At 38.4% G+C, this 21,671-nt stretch overlaps 2 protein-coding genes across 2 annotated transcripts; one reads left to right on the top strand and one right to left on the bottom strand.

Moving 5' to 3' along the window:
* The first annotated feature begins 12,197 nt into the window (after positions 1 to 12,197).
* LOC130044351 (olfactory receptor 8K3-like) lies at positions 12,198 to 13,130 on the top strand. The gene has a single exon (XM_056137067.1). The coding sequence runs from the start codon at positions 12,198 to 12,200 to the stop codon at positions 13,128 to 13,130; it is 933 nt and encodes a 310-aa protein (XP_055993042.1).
* A 6,736-nt stretch (positions 13,131 to 19,866) lies between these two features.
* On the bottom strand, positions 19,867 to 20,811 carry LOC130042060 (olfactory receptor 5J2). Its single transcript, XM_056134420.1, has one exon. The coding sequence runs from the start codon at positions 20,809 to 20,811 to the stop codon at positions 19,867 to 19,869; it is 945 nt and encodes a 314-aa protein (XP_055990395.1).
* Between the last annotated feature and the right edge of the window lie 860 nt (positions 20,812 to 21,671).

Below are 21,671 nucleotides of genomic sequence, written 5' to 3'. Positions count from 1 at the left end.
GTGGCCGACCCGGGTTTGATTTATTGGCCCCTCTCAGATAGCCCAGCAAGCTACCGAGAGTATCTTTCCCACTCAGCAGAGGTCTGGCAAGCTCCCCGTGGCATATATGATATGCCAAAAACAGTAACAACAAGTCTCACAATTTGTTGTGATATGTTACTGGTGCCTGCTTGAGCAATTAGTGAACAGTGGCAGAATAGTTCTACAGTGCCACAGATGAGAGAAAATCTTTAATGTGTGCACTAAAGAAATAATGTACTCTGCAAAGTCCTACCAACAGACAATGAGAATTACTTTCCCACCATTTTCTATTTCTAAGTTACTTTGCTCTCTAGCACTTACTGTTTTCTTTCTTTTTCATGTGGACCTTCTTACTTATGTGAGTCACGGTCCTCCCCTTGTTCATCAATTTGCTCAAGTGGGCCCAGTAACGTCTCCATCATGAGACTTGTTGTTACTGTGTTTGGCATATCGAATACGTCTCGGGTAGCTTGCCAGGCTCTGCAGTGCGGGCGAGATACTCTCGGTAGCTTGCCGGGCTCTCTGAGAGGGGCGGAGGAATCGAACTCGGGTCGGCCATGTTGGCCACTTGTAAGGCAAACGCCCTACCACTGTGCTATCGCTCCAGCCCTCTTATGTGAGTGGATATCTCAAAATAATTTGTGTTGCATTATGACTAGATATCATTTCATTATGTTGGCTTGAAGATAATACATGGTGGAATGAAAAGATCAATCCAATATTTAAATTATGCACTACTTTTATTTAAAATATTGTATGATGTGTTAAAACTTCATGCTTATGTCTTTTGTTCATATTTTCTACAAAAATTCCTACTTTTTAATTCTCTCTCTTTTTTTTTAAATCATTGAACAGATTTTTCTTTTTTGCATTGGGGTCACACTTGGAAACACTCAGAGGTTACTCTGTCTTTGTATTCAGGGATCACTCCTGGTGATGCTCTGGGAACTATAATGATGCCAAGATTGATCCTGGGTTGCTTACCTGCAAGGCAATTGCTTTACTCACTACTTTATCTCTATGACCTATGAATAGACTTGTTTATGTAATAGACTGCATAAATTCTAGAATAAAAATATCTGTATAACATTTGAATAATAATAGCCTGTTAGCCATTTGAGAATGCTCATGTGTTTAAATTCTTAATTACTAATAAAACATCTTATAAGTACAGTCAGTGTACATATAATCAGAAAATCATTTTTAGCATTATGTATATCAATCAAATAAATTTAAATATCATTCTCAGATTTTGAAAAGATTTAAATTTATCAAATTAATGTAGATTTGACGTACATACTTTATTGTATTATCCTGAGTAAATAATTATCAGAATAAAAGAAAGTAAAGTATATCTATGTAAGAAAAAATGAATAAAAACCTAATTTAATATTCCTAAAATAATTTAGGATAGCTGCCATTACCCTTAACATGATAAACCAAGATATAAAAATATATATGTACTGAGTTTCATAAGTCTTCATAATATGCTTTTCTTTTAAAAATCAATTCCTCACTAAGTCAATACATAATTCATATGAAAGTTTTAATATTACCCATTTGGAATATAAAATAGGGAATCATTAGATAAAGGTATGCTCAGCATCACTATTAACTTTTAATTGATTTAAACAATGAAGTAACACTGCTAGAAATTCTAGTTGGTATGTGTTGAAACTAAAACTTTCACATATTGTTCACAGCATTGCTTAAGACAGTGTATCCACTCTGGAGGGTGAAGCTGAGAGTTTGGGGAGCTGAAAAAGCTGATAAAAAAATGTTTACCATATCAGTCTTGCACATCTGTCAGTTGTGCTCAGGATGAGAGAGAAAGGTGAAACTTTCTTGGCAATTCCTTTTCCAGTTCAGATTGGCAGGTGAAGAATATTTGCAAAATATTTCTAAAGATTCATCCTTTAAACTGCAATTTGTGAATTCACTTTTGGATATCAATTGGTAATACTTATCTTTCTCTGGTTTTTTTTCTGTTCTAAGGCAGAGAATCTCCTGCCTCCACACCTGGCTGTCCTCACCGGGTCCCCTTGGAGGAGGGTGGGTTGAGTTTCCCTCCCCACCCAAGCAGAGCCCCGGCAGCTGAAGACCTCCTGTTTCAACCACAGCCATGCTTAAGACCACTCTCCATATGTTCGGACGAGCCTCACACATGAAGGAATCTGCAGAGGAACCCAGGTGTGCAGGACCCGGGGCATAGATCTCCAAGCCTGCTCAGATTGGGACTGGGGCCTCTTCCACCCAGATCCCCCACCTTCCAGTATGTAGGTGTTATACCCACCAACTGCCCCCGGTACTGTGTAATCCCATCAACGACCAAGACCCAGAGACTATAAAACCCTGCTCCAGGAAGCGACATCTTATTGTCTAGTTCTTACTCTGGAGAACCTGGCAGGCTACCAAAAGTATCCTGCTCACACAGCAGAGTCTGGCAAACTCCCCGTGGCATATCCAATATGCCAAAAACAATGATGGGCCTCATTCTCCTGACCCAGAAAGAGCCTCAAATGTGTCACTTTTTAAAATCTCAGGGCTAGGATGAAGGAGAAGTTACTGGGGCCTGCTTGAGGCAATCGACGATCAACAGGATGACAGTGATACAGTGAAGACAGAAATTTTACATTAAAAAAGAAATGCTCCTTAAGCACAAAGTCAACAACAATGAAATCAAGAGACCCAAACTTTAACAAGTGAACTCAGAAAGGTGTCTGTCAAAAGAGCAGGCAGTATATATATATATATATATATATATATATATATATATATATAGTGTGTGTGTGTGTGTCTGTGTGTGTGTGTGTGTGTGTGTATCCTGTTGGAAGGAGCGGTAATGTGATAGAACCTGGAAATATTTGGTGGAGGAAATGACACTAGTGGTTGGAAAAGGTAAAAAAGTTAAAGGCCCTCCCGTTGTTCATCGATTTGCTCAAGCAGGCCCAGTAACGTCTCCATTGGAGACCTTGTTGTTACTGTGTTTGGCATATCGAATACCTCACGGGGAGCTTACCAGGCTCTGCCGTGCGGGCGAGATACTCTCGGTAGCTTGCCGGGCTCTCCGAGAGGGGTGGAGGAATTGAACTCGGGTCGGCCATGTTGGCTGCTTGCAAGGCAAACGCCCTACCGCTGTGCTATCGCTCCAGCGATATTCCAGTGGTTGGAATAGTGATGCAATACTGTGTCTCTAAAATCCAGATAGGAATAACTTTATAAATTACTGTGCTTTAATTAAAAAATATTTTTGAATTCTCCTTCCATCTTGTGTTTAAGATCTGAGAGTTTATAGGAGAGAATAGTCTCTCCTATTTCTGTCACTAGAGTCTACAAATTACTAAGGCTTTCTTAGAAGACTAGCCAATGACTAGGACCTTGGGCATAAGGTGATGCTACTTCTCAAGGGAGTTTGTCTTAGTAAGAATGAACATAAAGGGCTTTCATCTTCTCCAAATCCACCTTCTGCTGCCACCTGCCTCTGATGTAAAGGTTAGATTTAGACAAAAAGGGTATAAGTAGAAATATATGGGAACATTCTAGAAAGCCTATGTAAAGTCAAGACATCACTTGCTGCCTCACAGCCATCATTTCACAAATTAAAAAGAAAGTGATTAATACACAATAATACAAAGCTTAGTTTATCGGGATGCGGTGTAAGTGGTTCTCTCGGCATGAAGACATATGATAATAAGAAAGTGTACATTTTTTCACTTAAAAATCTTAAATGATATGATAATACTAATGGATGCCCAATTTACTATGCATTTTTGTATCTGTTAGATTTAGTTCTTTGTGTATTTTGGGTTTTTTTTTTAAATCTTTGTTTGGGAAAATGTCTCTTTGTTCTTCTGCCCATTTTTAAATCAGAAATTGTTGTTGTTTGTATTGAGTTTCCTGAGTTTTATATTCATATATTCATACAAAGAATTCTGTAACCTGAACCTAATATGTAAATGGGAAGACAAAGTTATTAAAAATTGACAAAGAATTAAGGAAATAAAAAGAAATTTGAAGGACTCGAATTTATATTAAAATGTAGATTTTTCTCACTGGGAATTAATTATTTAAAACTAACAAATAGACATAAAATATTAGTTGAAGTAGAATGCCAGACTTCTAAAGACATTGGGTAAATAGACTTTTGGTTACCCAAGATTTCAATTTCATATGTAATTTTTTTACTTAACAGTGTGACTATTGGGGCTATCAGAGCATAACATTTTCTTTTCTTTTTGGGTTTTGTTTCTGTTTTGTGGATCACATCCAGCTGTACTCATGGCTTACTCTTGACTTCAGGAGTCACTACTCTTTGTGGGCCTGGGGACCACACTGGATACTGAGGACTAAAACCATGTTGAGTGCATGCATGGGGAATGCCTTACCCCTTGTATTGTCTTCTAGCCCAACAAATTTTATTTTTAACATCAAAATATGATGCATTTTTATCCATTGTTAATATCATACACCATTAATTCCTAAATATATATTTATATTTTTGACAGAAACAATTTACAATATTTACTCACCCCCCCACAAGCAGTTAATGCCATATGTCTTATGTATCTTAACTTTACCCATATTTCTATCAATCCTTTCCAAATTGAGTTTTGCAAACAATAATTTTATAATTGTGTTTCATACAACTGGGATAAGTGAAATGATCCTTATCTGAAAATTTTGGCTGGGAAATTTCACTTTGTTAATCAGTTTAATACATTACTAAGTTGATCTATCAACTATAAAATAGAAATAATTATTTCATTTGATGATTTTTAAGGGCTGAAATGATAGTATAGAATAATTGATACCTTAATGACAGATAATCATAGATATTTTCAGGTTTTTCTAAAAAACAATCAAGTAAAGGGGATATGGTGCTGCCAGCAGGTCAATCTGTACCTGTGAGGTGAATACATCAGCAGTCTGATGGCGCCTTCAGACTTCCAGATACCCCAAAATTGCTGCTGTGCCTTTGGCCAGACCAAAATAACTTGGGGCAAAGTTAACCAAAAAAATAAACGGCCAACATTTAGGTATGTGGGAAACACACCCACAAACCAACTCCAGCTCAGCTATATAATTGGAGGCATGGCCTCTCTGGTTCCTGATTGAACTGCTTAATGGCCATGATCCCAGAGACTCAGAAACAAATTGTGAAACCCAGTGGCTTTTGGCAGAAATGCGTCCGGTCCCTGCAGTAAGTTACCGGTGCTGGGCTAACCCAGGTGGGAATAGGTTTTGTGCCTTGTCCTGTTCCCCCTGGTGGCCCAACGGCCGCCATCCTCCAAGGTCACTGGACAGTCAGGTTTGGGCCCGCAGTGAGACATCTTGGGCCTCACGTGATGAGGGTGGAGCCAGTCCTGTCCTCCCCACCCCAATGAGACCCCAAGTCATCCCCCACGAACGGCCTTTCTGGCTCCTGTCAAGCTGCTTAACGGCCATGATTCCAGAGACTCAGGAGCAAATCTCGGAAACCAGCAGGTTTTGGCAGAAAGTGTTAAAATTTCAGAATTTCAAAATCATGCAGCCACTACTGCAGCCACGTGACATCATAAGTTATTTATAACCAGCAATAGAAAACAAATTGTCTACTGTTGTTGCCTTTTCAGCAGATCTGAGTGTTGGGGTAAAATCTCAAATAATAATGGTGAGTCGAGTGTTAAAATATTGAATGTGATCAAAGTAGAGAGACAGTAATGTGGAAATCATCTGCCCCACAGGTAGAGGGAGGGTGTGGAATGGGGGTATACTGGGGTTGTTGGGGGTGGAGAATGGGCACTGGTGAAGGTACGGGTATTTCTTTGTATGACCGAGACTTAGACCCGAAAGCTTTGTAACTGCTCTCACGGTGATTCAATAAATAAAATTATAAAAAATGAAAAAAAAAGTAAGGTGGAGTTCATGCTCAATTCAATCATCTAATCAGTGGCTGAATAAAATAGAAGTAATCCTACATAAAAAAAAAACCAAGTAAATAATAAAAAACAAACTTAAAAGCAAAGAAACTATGGTTTTATATCTTTTAACTTCAAAGAGGGTAAAATTAAAAGCAATGTAGCAATATTGAAAGCAATATATATATATAGATTTTTTTGTGTGTGTGCATGCCTTTTTTTAAAATTTTTGTTCTAATGAGCTCTAAATCCCTGTAGTTCAGACACTGAAAAATAAGTATAGAAAAATAAGAAAAATAAATAATTCCACTCTTATCTTCTTCCCTACTCTTGCATCTTTTAAGCTTTCCGGTCCTTCAGGGAGAATCAAGAAATTGCTCATCATCTCCTCAGGGAGAGTCAAGAAGACTACAAAGGAAATATAAATTGCCCTCACTATACTATGTCATGCAGGGGACCTAAGATAAAGGATTCATTGAGGTAAGTTAGAATATTTATATAGTGTTATTTTTTCCCAATATCTGAAGAATTTGGTTGACAATTGCAAGCAAACACTCAGTTCTATGGCAAAGAATATCAAAATGTTAGCTTTTCCTGATTTACTTCTATGTGTTTTATGCAAGTGTTAATATATGAACTGAATAGAACAGCTTTCTTTTTATGTCAGATTACTTATTCAAGTATTTTCAGAAACACTCTAGAAAATATTTGAAATAAGACCTGGAGGAATTAGGAAGGCATGTTATGTCTCTGCTGACCTCATCTCAGCACTCGAAGAACCCTGAACTTTGCTGGATGTAGTCATGAAGGTCCCTGAACACCATGAGGTTGATCCTTATGGTCAACAACCTCACAGAGTCCAGAATCGCACATTAGACCCCAGTCCATGTGTGTAAACACGAAAAAGGCAGCAGTGGTCTATCTCTCCCACCACCCACATTTGGTAGTCTCAGGCGGGTTCCCCGACCCTGGGAAGGTCGATGGCGATTGTCAGGCGAAGGAAGGAATGAAGGCAAAAAGGCTGGTTGGTCTTAGTTGCAGTTTATTCCAATCCTCTCTCCATTCACCCTGTCTCTCCTCTGCCTCTACCAGCCCACTCTTACAGTCTCATTATATCTCCCAGCATGAGGGGTTGGGGTAACAATTACACATAGGTGTGGTCACAATCAATAGGCGTAGAGTTCTTTCCCTTGGGGAAAGCCACTTCTAAGACAGATTCTCATTGGAAGGTCGATCCACCCTAGAGCAGAATTCCGTGGGTGTGTTTCTCCTTTCCTTGTCCAACAAATATATGTGTACATAATATAAATCATTTTGTATGGATACAGCAAAAAATATCTTAAGCTTATAGAATTGCTCTCCAGGACCATCTCGATCTCAGGCTATAGTGCTCAGGTCAGATAGTCTTTCCTATCTCTAGCAGGGTCCTGGTCTTGTCGTTACTTTTGGTTTATGACAGCATCTGTCTATGATCAAGCTCTTAATTATAATTAAAAATTGTGACACTTTGGTCTGGCCCATTTCAATGCCAAGGTAGCTCACAGCTTGCCCTGGGTCCATTCAGTCCCTTGTCTGGACCCTGCTTTTGGGGCATTAGCAACTAAGGGCAACTGACGCTTAAGTCGAGAAAGCAGATGCCCGGAAGTGCATAATATTCAAAGCCAATTAAATCCTAAGTTACAAAGCATAATATTAACTGTCTTCCTGTATTATACAAAGAGGGCATTGCATTAAACTATTCAAAAGACATAAAGAGAAGAGAAAAACAATATTAACTTACAATTTCAGTGTCCTAGAGGGATCTGACCTTAACAGATTCTCATTAGGGGAAAAGCTGATTAACTGATTGGGGTGAAGTGCATAGAAGTGATTATACATAAAGAAAGGAATGGAATTGACTGGGGGTAATGTGATGGGTGTTACTCAGTGAATCTAAGCCCCTTGTGGTGAGGAGAAAAGGGCAAACCAATGTTAGGCCTAAAATAGTTGGAGCTATATTCCAACATCCATGTCTATCCATACCACAGGAATAGGTCCATGTGTGTAAACTGAGCACCACTTGAGAAGGACCCATATCACTTGACAAGTAAAAGAGCTGTGAAATATACTTGACAATGCTTATGATGTTTGTGTTAATGTGCCTATTTAGTAATGTGATTAAAATTAGAGTAAACAGAGTAAACAAAACCTAACGCTAAAGTCAAGGATAAAAACATACATTGCTACTTTAACCAAGTGTAGACATTTCATTGCATAAATGTGAAGTCTTTTGGCTCTCTTAATAAGAGAAAAATGATTTTACAGTGAACAAAAAGTAGAAATATATGGTGACCGAACCTTGGGAATGACATATCCATCCTGTGGAATTTGGTATGTCGGCAAGTGGACATGGCTATTGAAGAGATTTGAGTAGAAGTCATGGATAATCTTCTCCATTGCTGTTCTGGAGGATGTGATGGATCCATCAGGACGTCGGAGGGCAGTCATCCTGGTCTTGTAGTTGGCGAAGGACAGGCGGGCGTTACGAATACTTTTCCCGGCTTCTGCCGCATCTACCAGTACTTCTGCTCTTCTCTCTTTGAGGTCTTCCTTGATCGCATCTCTGCACTGCTTTGCGAGCTCGGACGTTAGCTTGCAGTTGCCTGAGGCATGCACCAAACCACGCTGGCGAATTAGCTCAAGAGTTTTCGAAGATAGGCGATTCTTTTTGTGGCTATCTCTCTCTTGGCATTCCTCGCACATTCATGGAGGTGCTGAACCAATCGATCGTATTTCTCCTCAATGTTGTCAACAATGGCATCTTCCCATGTTGCCGCAATAGTACCAAAGAGTTCCCAGTTCTCCCTTCCGAAATCCGACACGCCATTTTGTCGGTAAAGAAACAAACAGCACCCGGCCCAGACAAGGTCAGACCTGAACACCTGAAGAACCTGCTGTCAGTACTCATCAATACACTGGCTCGGCTCTTCACTCGCTACCTGTCTGAATGCAAGGTTCCATCCCAATGGAAAACCAGCAGGACCGTACTACTGTTCAAGAAGGGAGACATCCATGACATTGGCAACTATCGCCCGATCTGCCTATTGTCTGTCATCTACAAGTTGTTCACTCGAGTCATCCTAAATAGGATTGGCAGAACACTAGATGAAGGACAACCATGCGAGCAAGCCGGGTTCCGCAAAGGATTCAGCACCATCGACCATATCCACACGATAACCAAGCTCATTGAGGTTTCTTGGGAGTTCAAGATGCCGCTCTGTTTAACGTTCATTGATTTAAAGAAGGTCTTTGATTCTGTTGAGACAGAAGCGGTCATTGAAGCCCTAGCCAATCAGGGCATTCAAGCCCAATACATCAGGATCCTCCATGAGCTGTATTGCGGATTCACTACCAGGATCTCACCATTCTACAAAGAAGTGATCATTGATGTCAAGAGAGGGGTTCAGCACGGTGATACCATTTCACCGAAACTCTTCAGTGCCACCCTCGAGAATATCATGTGACGACTGGAATGGAAAGGAATGGGAGTGAAGATAGATGGGCGGCAACTACACCACCTCCGCTTTGCTGATGACATTGTTTTAATAACACCAAACATCAGCCAAGCGGCACAAATGCTGGCCGACTTTGACTGTGAGTGTGGAAAGGTAGGACTACAGCTGAATCTTATGAAGACAATGTTTATGAGAAACAGCCTTGTTCCTGACGCCCCATTCGCTCTCAACAGAATGACCATCTCCGAATGTAACAGCTATGTGTACCTAGGTCGAGAGGTCAACATGACAAATGACCTGGCACCCGAGCAGCGCAGGAGGAAGAGAGCGGCTTGGAATGCCTTCAAGAACGTCGAAGAAATAGCTAAGAGGACGAAGAACCTCCAGCTCTAGGCACATCTCTCTGATTCCACTGTTCTTCCTGCATTAACATATGCCTCAGAGACCTGGACCCTACGCAAACAAGATGAGAACGCTATTCAGGTCTCCCAAAGAAGAATCAAAAGGGCTATGCTTGGAATATCACGTTTCACTCAAATGAGAGAAAGAATCCAGAGTTCTGACATCCGTGGACGATCAAGAATCAGGGACGCTGTTTCATTTGCCAAGGTGTCGAAAAACAGATGGGCTGGTCACGTAATGAGATTTAAAGACGACCGCTGGACTAGAGCTGTTACTGACTGGATTCCACGGGATGTCAAAAGACCACGTGGCCGCCCACCTACCAGATGGTCAGACTTCTTAGTCAAGATCATGAACGATCGGTTTGAGGCTCTTCATGTTCCCAGAGCGAACAGATGCCATTGGGCTACACTAGCACGCGACAGGGACAAATGGAGACGTTACTGGTGCCTGCTCGAGCAAATCGACGACTAGCGGGAAGTTAAGTGATTAAGTGATTAAGTGATATGGTGACCATTTTTTAAGTACTGTTTTCTGACGATTCTGCAGAAATCTTAATATTGTATGCTTTCACTTCCTATGGATCAGACAGAAAGCATACATAATTTTCCCAGTAGGTAATAATTTGAGGACAGAGTGATATTACAGTGAGTAAGGGACTTGTTTTACACGTAGTTCATCTAGGTTTGCTCACTGGAACCATAGATAGTGCCCTGAGAACTGCCAGGAGTGATTCTTAAGTGCAGAGTCAGGAGCAAGCCCTGAGCACAGTCTGATGTAGACCCAAATAACAACCTTTACCAAAATTAATAATAATAATAATCTGATAAGTACCAAGGATATATCCATCAACATTCATGAGTAAAGAATTTAAATCACATACACATAAACCAAAAAAGTATAGAGTGACATGTGTTTTTCATAGTACATTAGTACAAAAGTAGATTTTTCTTTCTGTGCTGATGGCTTTTGAGAATTGTCTTCAAAACTCAGATGCTTGAGGTTAAAGTTTTATGATACAATTTGAATAAATCATGCAGACTAAGTTTTTTTATAGACAACCTGTGACTTCATTAGAATTTCTTTATCTTTATACATCTCTGCAATGTTGATAAATGTGTTCATTGTCTACCATGTATATGCATTAAAACATTTATTGCAGATATTGTAAAACATAAGTTTCTAAATGGTTGCATGTGACTAAAATTTAAATTAATTTGTATAATAAAATTACCATCTAATGAATTTTTAAAAGAAATTTGTAAACATAATTATCAATTTATTATCTAAAAAGCAAATACATTTTTAAAACCATCTATAAACATAACCTAAAGCTTATTTTTTTATTTATTCGTTTTTTAAAAGCGTCACCCGAGTTAGAAAGATGTTCATCATTAGATTTCAGTCACACAGTGCATCAACACCTGTCCCTTCACCAGTGTTCATTTCCCACCAACAATGTCCCCAGTTTCCCTTCCTTCACTACCACCTCCCACAGCTTGCCTCTCTCTGACTCTGTCTTTATCTGTGTGTGTATCTGCCTGTCTGTCTGTCTGTCTGTCCGTCTGTCTCTCTCTTTCTCTCTCTCTCTCTATATATCTCTCTCTCATTGCTTTCGGGCCTATAGTTTATAATATAGGTGCTGAAAGATCATTACCTATATCCCTTTACTTACTCAGTTCTTTTCCAGAGTGATTATTTTCAACTATCATTGTCATAGTGGTCCCTTCTCTATCCTACTTAGCCCCAAAAAACTGTAATGGCAAAGCCTGTTTTTTTAAAAGCCAGGCTCACTAAATCTCTCTAGTAACTCTCTAGTAACTCCCAAAGCAACCCCTTTTCTCTTGTAACAAAAAACATTCTCAAAAGAATACCAAATGTTCTTTGAGGAAAAATTGGGGGAGGGACGAAAATTAAAATATATCTACTTTTTCTCCGGGCAAGAGCAATAGCAGAGTGGTAGGGCATTTGCCTTGTGTGCTGCCGGCCCAGCCAAGCTGGGTTAGGTTCCTACGCCCCTCTTGGAGAGCCCGGCAAGCTACCAACTTTCTCGACCGCACGGCAAAGCCTGGCAAGCTACCCATGACATATTCGATATGCCAAACAAAGTAACAAGAAATCTCACACTGGAGATGTTACTGGGTCCGCTCGAGCAAATCGATGAACAAAGAGAGGACAGTGCTGCAATGTTATTTTTTTCTCCAAATTATATCTAGACTGCTTTCTAAAAACACGTTTGATTATCATTGGTGGAATGTTGAAACAAAAACAAAATGAAAAACTGTTATTTTTGCTATGTATTTGAGTACTAAACCTATTTTATTTCATGACACCTGTTCTTTGTGTTGCTGTCTCTACTCAGATTGTATTTTAATAAACCTGGATGGACAAACACAATCTCACAGGTCTGAAGGAATTCATCCTCCTCGGAATCACAGACCGCCCGGAGCTGCAAGCTCCCTTGTTTGTGCTCTTCCTCATCATCTACATAATCTCACTGGTGGGCAACCTAGGCATGATCATCCTCACCAAGATGGACCCCAGGTTGCAAACACTCATGTACTTCTTTCTTAGGCACCTGGCACTCACGGATCTTGGCTACTCCACCGCTATGGGACCCAAAATGTTGGTAAATTTCCTTGTGGAACAAAATACCATGTCCTTCTACTTTTGTGCCACACAGCTGACTTTATTTAACATGTTCATGTGTAATGAACAATTCGTTTTGGCAACAATGTCCTATGACCGCTATGTGGCCATCTGCAATCCTCTGCTCTACACAGTCATCATGTCCCAAAGACTGTGTCTGATGCTAGTAGTAATACCGTATCTCTACAGCACCTGTGTTGCGCTTCTGATCTCCATAAAACTTTTCAATCTACCCTTCTGTAGCTATAATGTCATTAATCATTTCTACTGTGACAATTTCCCCTTGTTAACTTTGGTCTGCTCAAACACTCTCGAAGTTGAATCCTTGATAATCATTTTCTCAGCTGTCTTCACCCTCCTCATAGTTCTAGTGTCTTACCTGCTCATCCTCATTGCCGTGCTCAGGATGAAGTTGGCTGAAGGGAGGCACAAAGCTTTTTCCACCTGTGGATCGCAGTTGACAGCGGTCATACTGCTCTATGGGACTTTGATATTTATGTATGTGAAACCCAAGTCCAGTCATTCTTTTGACACTGATAAAATGTCATCTATATTTTATACCCTGATTATCCCCATGTTGAATCCCTTGATCTATAGCTTGAGGAACAAGGATGTAAAATGTGCACTGCAGAGAATTTCGGAAAGAGTTAGCAATATATTTTCTTAAAATGTACTGTAACTTTGATTGTTTCAGTTAGTCTATGGACTTCAATCTCCGTCTGTGCTTTTTCAAGCAAATGGAAACAAGTGATAAAGCATGTTTTACAGTAGAACTTGTTGAAACTCAATAATCTACAAGAACTGGAAGATTGAATGAGATTTATCATGTTAGAATGACAAAGAATTGAAAATAAGCATGGATATTTAAAATGACTTTGATATTCTTCAACTTTATCATTGAATTTGCATTTTGTTGGTGTTACTGTGTGTGTGTGTGTGTGTGTGTGTGTGTGTGTGTGTGTTGGTAACCATATTCCTATTTCCTGTGTAGGATTATTTGATAGGTGTTAAAATCAAATTAATTGTACTATCAAAAAGGTTCATTATTTTAATGTAAAGAGTTTAAGTCAAGTATCATGTCATTTTTCTTAACGCACCCATTCTTTGCTGGAGTATGACTGCTTGTTCTTTCTTATCAGTACCCTTGCTTTCAGACATGATCTGTTTGGATCTGAATAGCTTGTCATAATCAATATTTCAACACCTGAGAACATTCCCCCCAATTCTATTTTATTCTAATTCAGTCATTGTCTGCTAACAGCAGATATATCAATTGAGATAAATTTCTTGTTTTCCCATGGAAGTTTTTAAACTTTCTTCTTTTTTTTAAGTTGGAACTTAATCTCTTATTGCTTATTTTTCTTTAATATCTGCTACTTTTAATTATTTTTAGAGAATAAAAAAATAGTGCTTTTAATTGTATGTGATTAGTTCTATTTATGATTAGATCTATTTATGACTATTAATCTATTATGAATTTATTTTTTAATATATTTTAATATTTGTGGATTTATTCATGTCTGGGTCACCTGAGTGTATTCTATATATTAATTGAGCTTTGTTCTTTTGCTGTGTCAGTTTTCTAATCCCTCTTAGGAAATTAAGAATAATTCCATTATTTGTTTTATGCCCTTTTTCTGGTGAAGGTAAAATCTGCTATATAAAAATGTATACACCTGTAATACCATTAAACAATTTTTTTCAAAATAATCTTAGACTGCTACATATACTTTACTGTTATTAAATGTATGGATTTACATAGTCATTTCAATTTTATTAATTTAGAGATCCAGTGAACTTTATCTGATAGTTTGGACTCTTTCTACTATGAAAGAATTTTTTTTTCTATCTACTCACACAAATTTTAATTAAAAATTACATGAATATCATAATGTGACTAAAATACTACTGAAATGTTTATAGTTGTTTTAATTATTAAGAAAAATACAAGCTTAATTTTTAGCTGCACAGATAGGAATATAAAAAGTACCTTTGTTTCCTGGAAAATGTAATACGAACTGAAGTTCAAAAAAATGTCAATATTAGTTCTTGGTGACTTCTCTGATTATTGTTATTGTTTGTCTTAATAGATAATTTTCTTACATTTTCTTCAAATATCCCCAACAAATAATTTTTGCTTTTAAAAATTAATTTTTACTTTAAATTTTTCTTTTTACTTTTACTACAGATGAGGAAAAATCTTTAATGTCTGCAGCAAAAAAATAATGTACCCTGCAAAGTCTCATCAACAATGAGAATTACTTTCTCTCCATTTTCTATTTGTGAGTTACTTTGCTCTCCAGAACTTACTGTTTTCTTTATTTTTCATATGGACCTTCTTACTTATGTGAGTTGATATCTCAAAATAATTTGTGTTGCCCTATGATTAAATGTCATTTCATTACATTGGCTTGAACATGGTAGAAGGAAAAGATCAATCCAATATTTGTATTAAGCTCTATTATTGTTTAAAATATTATATAGTGTGCTAAACCTTTATGCATATGTCTTTGTTCAAAATTTCAACATAAATCCCTGATTTTTATTCTCCCCATTTTTAAAAAATATTCAACAGATTTTTCTTTTTAGTTTTGGGGTGACACTTGGAAACACTCAGAGCTTATTCTGTCTTTGAGTTCAGGAATCACTCCTAGTGGTGCTTTGGGTACCATATTGATGCCAGGATTGATCCTGAGTTGCTTACATGCATGGCAATTTCTTTACCCACTCTATTATCTCTACGGCCTCTAAATAGTTTGTGTAATAGACTACATATACTCTGGAATAAAAATATCTATATAAAATTTGAATAGCAATAGTCCATTTGCCATGTGAGAATACTCAAGTGTTTAAATTTTTAATTAATAATAAAAAATCTTACAAGTACAATCAGTGTACATATTATCAGAAAATGGGTTTCCATATTACGCATATTAACAGATAAATTGAAATACCAATTCTAGTATAGGTGAAAGTATAGTATAGTATAGTATAGTATAAGACAGTCTAGCCATTCTGGCGGTGCAGCTGAGAGTTTCTGGGAATGAAAAAGCTGGTGAAAGACTTTTTACCATATCAATTTGCACATCTGTCGGTGGTGCTCAGGTTGAGAGAGTAAGGTGAAGTTTTCTTGCCAATTCCTTTCCAATTCTGATTGGCAGGTGAAAAATATTTCTAGAACATTTCTAAAGATTCATTCTTTAAACTGCAATTTGTGAATTCAGTTTTGAATATCAATTCGTTATGAATCATTAGCTTCCCATAATAGTCATTATTTATCTTTGTCTGTTTTTTTTCTGTTCTAAGACAGGGATCATACATTAAAAAAGAAATGCTTCTTAAGCACAGAGTCAACAACACTGAAATCGAGAGACCCAAAATTTAACAAGTGAACTTAGAAAGGTGCCTGTCAAAAGAGCAGGCAGTGTGTTTGTGTGTGTGCCTGTGGGTATGTGTCTGTGTGTGGGTGTATATGTGTGTACTGGGTTGGGAGAGGGATGATGTGATAGAAGTTGGAAACACTTGGTGAAGGGAATGACACTAGTGGTTGGAATAATGATGCAATACTGTGTCTCTAAAATCCAACTAGGAATAACTTTATAAATCACTGTGATTTAATTACAACATATTTTTAAATTCTCCTTCTATCTTGTATTTAAGACCTGAGAGTTTATAATCAGTGAGAATAGTCTCTCCTTTTTCTGTTAGTAGAGTCTACCAGTTATTAAGGTTCACTTAGGAGACTAACCAATGACTGGGACCACCGGCATAAGGTGATGCTACTTCTCAAGGGAGTTTGTCTTAGTAAGAATGACCAAAGAGGGCCTTCATCTTCTCCAAATCCTCCTTCTGTCCCCATCTGTCTCTGATATAAAGGTGAGATTTAGACAAAAAGGGTGTAAGTAGAAATATATGGGAACATTACAGAAAGCTTATGTGAAGGCAAAACATCACTTGCTGCCTCACAGCCATCGTTTCACAAATTAGAAAAAAAGTGATTCATACACAATGATACAAAACTTGGACTGGACTGATAGTACAGTGGGTAAGGCATCTGCCTTGCACGTGACCAACCCAAGTTCAATTCCTCCATCCCTCTCGGAGAGCCCAGCAAGCTACCGAGAGTATCTCACCCGCACAGCAAAGCCTGGCAAGCTACCTGTGACATATTCAATATGCCAAAAACAGTAACAACAATTCTCACAATTTGTTGTGAGATGTTACTGGTGCCCGTTCAAGCAAATTTATGAAGAATGGGAGGACAGTGCCACAGAGCTACAGAATGCCAGACTTCTAAAGACATTGGGTAAATGGACATTTTGTTACCCAAGAGTTTAATTTCACATGTAATTTTTTTACTTAACAACTCGAATATTGGGACCTATCAGAGCATAACATTATCTTTTCTTTTTGGATATTGTTTTTATTTGGGGAATCACATCCAGTTGTGCTCACGGCTTACTCTTGACTTCAGGGGTTACTACTCGTATGGGCCCTGGGGACCACACTGGATAAGGAGGACCATACCCATGTTGAGTGTATGCATGGGAAATGCCTTACCCCTTGTATTGTCTTCTAGCCGCACAAATTTTATTTTCAACATCAAAATATGATGCATTATTATTCAGGGATGGAGCAATAGCACAGAGGTAGGGCATTTGCCTTGCATGCAGCCAACATGACCGACCCAAGTTTGATTCCTCCACCCCTCTCGGAGAACCCGGCAAGCTACCAAGAGTATCTCGCCCACACGGCAGAGCCTGGCAAGCCACCCGTGATGTACTCGATATGCCAAACACAATAACAGCAAGTCTCATGATAGAGACGTTACTGGGCCTGCTCGAGCAAGTTGATGAACAACAGGAGGGCCTCGAGCAAAATATTACCCACTATTAATTCCTGAATATACATTTTCATTATTTATTTATATTTTTGAAACAAACAATTGTACATTATTTTCTCATCCCCACAAGTAGTTATTGCCATATGTCATATGTAGCTTAACTTTACCCTATCAATACTTTCTAAATTGATTTATGCAAACAATATTTTTTCATAATTGTGTTTAACATGGAATCTACGGGCTGGGGCGATAGCACAGTGGATAGGGCATTTGCCTTGCATGCGGCCCACCCAGGTTTGATTCCTCCATCCCTCTAAAAAGAGCCCAGCAAGGTATTGAGAGTATCCTGCCCACATGGCAGAGCCTGACAAGTGCCCCAGGTCATATTTGATAGGCCAAAAATAGTAACAAGTCTCACAATGAAGATGTAACTGGTGCCGGCTCTGTAACTGGAGCAAATTGACGAACAAGAGGACAGTGCTGCAGTGCTACATAATAGGGATAAGTGAACTATCTTTCTGTTTCCATCTGGAAATTTAGGTTAGGAAAGTTCATTTTGTTAACCAGTTTAATACATTACCAAGTTGATCTATCAACTATAAAGTGGAAAGTATAATTTAATTTGAATAATTTTCAAATATTATTTGAAAAATAATATCTTGGAATATCTAGGAAACTTAAAGTAAAATTGATAGCAAACAATTAAAAAAAATTTCAAGTACTGGAGTGGTAATATAGCAGGCAAGGCGTTTACCTTGCACTTGGCCAACCTGAATTCAATCCCTGGCATCCCATGAGTGCCCCAAGCACTGCCAGGAATAAATCCTGAGCACAGAGCCTGGAGTAACCCCTGAGCATTTCTAGATGTGACCCAAAAAAACTAAAAATTTCAAACAGAGAACACAGAGATAGTACAACCAGTAAGACACTTGCCCTGCACACAACAGTCCCAGGATCAAGCCCAGGAACCCCGTTTGTTTCTCAAGCCCCACTAGGTGTGATCTCTGAGCACAAAGCCAGCAATAAATCCTGAGTATTTCTAGGTGTGTCCACAAATAAAGAAGCAAAACATAAATTCTCAAATATTCTTAATGTGAGTGCAAACATCTCTCTTTATAGTCATTTTTCTAAAGTAATGATAAATGTTGAGATTTTAGAATAACAGTAAATTACAGAATCAGGAAGTCCATATTGATAGAACTATACTAATAAGTAGATGCTTGTTCATATGACCTGATGTTCATTTGGTTCAATAGAATTTAATCGTCGATCGTCGTCAATTGCCTTGAGCAGGCCCCAGTAACGTCTCTTTCATCCTAGCCCTGAGATTATATTCAAGGCTCTTTAGGAGAATGAGACCCATCATTGTTACTGGTATTTGGCATATTTGGTACGCCACGGGGAGTTTGCCAGACTCTGCCCTGTGGGCAGGCTACATTCGATAGCCTGCAAGTTTGTCCAAAGTAGGAATGAGATAATAAGATGTCATAAAAAAAAAGATCTGATAAGAATAGAATAGAATTTAGTAAATATATTTTCAAATATTTTAAATATTTTAATATTAAAATATTTTAATATTTAATTTAATATTTAAATATTTTAAATATATTTTCAAATATTTTAAATATATTTTCAAAATGTGAATTCGATGACTTTTTTCTTATAAACCTTGACCCAAAAGAAAGAAGATGCTTAAAAGAAAAGATGGAGTTAGCTTTATTTTTAATTTTAAGCATTCTAAACTTACTTTTTAATCATTATATTCATATATCTATAATTCACTACTTAAAGTTATAATCTTGATGCTACTATCAAAAGAAATCTGAAGGGCAGATACCCTCCTTTAGAGATAGGAGCCTAAAAGATATAGAATCATTGACCCTGTAACCTGTTTTAGAAAAGTTGATTTGGAATGTTCTAGTTGTAATTGTAAGGGCCTACCACTAATGATTTCGAGTACAGTTCTAATATGTGTGTATGGGGTTTTCGATGCAACAAAATATCACTGGCACCAGCTGAGTGTCTTACAATTAAATTCTGAAATTATTTACCTAGACATAGTATCAAATTCAACGAACTGCCCTTATCTCTGCCTATTGCAAGACCAGGTTCTTGTTTATTCTCCTCAAGATGCCTGTTTGGATTCTTTTAAGTTGCTAGAGTGGCCTCTAGAATCAGCAGCCAAAGAGATACACAGGAACTCTAATCTCTCTGAGATCCTGCATGGTAGCACATAAAAGTATTAATCTGAGAGTTATCCTGACTTTTGGATATTTATGAAAGATCCAATACTTTTATAGTCATGATTGATAAAGATTTGGCTGTTGGTGTTTCATTTAAACTCCAATCATCCCACATACTCCCCTTCCCCTGCCAAACAAGGCTTTAGCATGAATTTTTTCTTTGTGGGCAGGACCAAATTCAGTAGCCTTAAGGAACTGAACCTAAGGAAGACTATTAGAATGAAAAAAGATTTATATGATCCTTAGAGGTGTCAGCTTTTATGGTATTTTTTAAAGAGAGAGACAAGTGGTAGAATGTTCTAAGATTTAAAAGGGACTTAAAATTTACAGGGGAAGTGTCTCATTTCTATAGCCCTTTTCACAGCATCCTTTACCTCTTTGTTTCTCAGACTGTAAATCAGTGGGTTTAGCATGGGAATCACTAGTGTATAGAACACAGCAACCACCTTCTCCTGTTCTACTGAATACTGGGAGCTTGGTTGTATGTAACTGAAGCTTAAGGTGCCGTAAAATATGGACACTGCAGTGAGGTGAGAGGCGCAGGTAGAGAAGGCTTTCTTCCTGCCTGATGCTGAGCGGATCCTCAGGATAGCAAAAACAATGAACACGTAAGAAATGATCACAACCAAGAAGGTAGCCATGGCAATAACCCCAGAGAATGTTAAGAGTAACAGCTCATTCATGGAAGTATCCGAACATGACAGTTTTAGAAGTGAGGGAATATCACAGAAAAAGTGGCTGACAACATTCAGCCTACAGAAAGACAAGCGACTCAAGCTTATTGTGTGAACTAATGAATTCATTGTTCCCCCTACCCACGATGCAATAATCAGTCCTACACAGGTCTTTTTAGACATGGCTACCGTATAAAGCAAAGGATTCGCAATAGCCACATAACGGTCATAGGCCATCACTGACAGCAGGAAGCCTTCTGTCGTAACAAACATTCCAAAACACAAATGCTGTATGATACAAGCAGTGAAAGAAATGGTTCCTTTTAGAACCATGAGGTTAATCAGCATCTTGGGTGCAATTGCCGATGAGTAGCAGGCATCTACGAAGGAAAGGCAACTCAGGAAAAAATACATGGGGGTGTGGAGCTTGGGAGTGATTCGGATTATGAAGATCATGCCCAGATTTCCCAACAAAGTTACCGTATAAACTACCAGGAACAACACAAACAGCAAAAGTTTCAGTTCAGCCCGATCTGTCAATCCCAAGAGGATAAACTCAGTAACGACTGTAAAATTCTCTTCAGCCATGTGTTTCTTTCAATAGAATCTATTGTAATAAAAAATAGACAATGACATTTATTAGTCACGATCATGATCACGACCATCCTGTTGTTTGTCGATTGCCTCGAGCAGGCCCCAGTAACGTCTCCTTCATCCTAGCCCTGAGATTATTTAAAAAGTGCCATATTCAAGGCTCTTTCAGGGATAGGAGAATGAGACCCATCATCGTTACTGGTATTTGGCATATTGGGTACGCTGAGGGGAGTTTGCCAGACTCTGCCGTGTAAGCAGGTTACATTTGGTAGCCTGCCAGTTTGTCCAAAGTAAACATTTATTAGTGGGAAACAAAATATAAATGACATGGAATTTGAGGAGTAAATAGCTATTCTTTGAATCCGAGATTTTTTTTTTTTTTGCAGCACACCCGGCGATGCTCAGGGATTACTCCTGGCTCATGCACTCAGGAATTGCTCCTGGCAGTGCTCGGGGGACCATATGGGATGCTGGGAATCGAACCTGTGTTGGCCATGTTGGCTGCGTGCAAGGCAAACGCCTTACCTGCTGTGCTATCGCTCCAGCCCCTGAATCCGAGATTTTTAATCAGTAAAACTTAAAGTAGACCTGATGGTCTGTCATTTTCTTCCCAGAAAATACTCAGGAAACAATTTTATTGAATGTTGTTTCAATTTTTTGTTTTGTTAAATTTTTGCTTCTTTCTTTGCTTTGGTTTTGGGTTTTGGGTCACACTGGTGATACTCAGGGGTTATTTCTGTCTCTGCACTAAGGAATTACTCCTGGAGATGCTCAGGGGACATATGAGATGCCTGGCTCAAACCCAGATCAGTCACGTGCAAGGAAAGCACTTTATTCTCTGTACTATTAGTCTG

Source organism: Sorex fumeus, unplaced genomic scaffold (assembly GCF_029834395.1).
Source record: "Sorex fumeus unplaced genomic scaffold, SorFum_2.1 ptg000007l, whole genome shotgun sequence".
Taxonomy (NCBI): domain Eukaryota; kingdom Metazoa; phylum Chordata; class Mammalia; order Eulipotyphla; family Soricidae; genus Sorex; species Sorex fumeus.
This window is presented reverse-complemented; position numbering and strand designations above follow the sequence as displayed.

What these genes read in the sequence shown, in the direction of transcription:
- LOC130044351 (XM_056137067.1), top strand. Translation starts at nt 12,198, where the DNA reads ATGGACAAACACAATCTCACAGGTCTGAAGGAATTCATCCTCCTCGGA.
- LOC130042060 (XM_056134420.1), bottom strand. Translation starts at nt 20,811, where the DNA reads ATGGCTGAAGAGAATTTTACAGTCGTTACTGAGTTTATCCTCTTGGGA.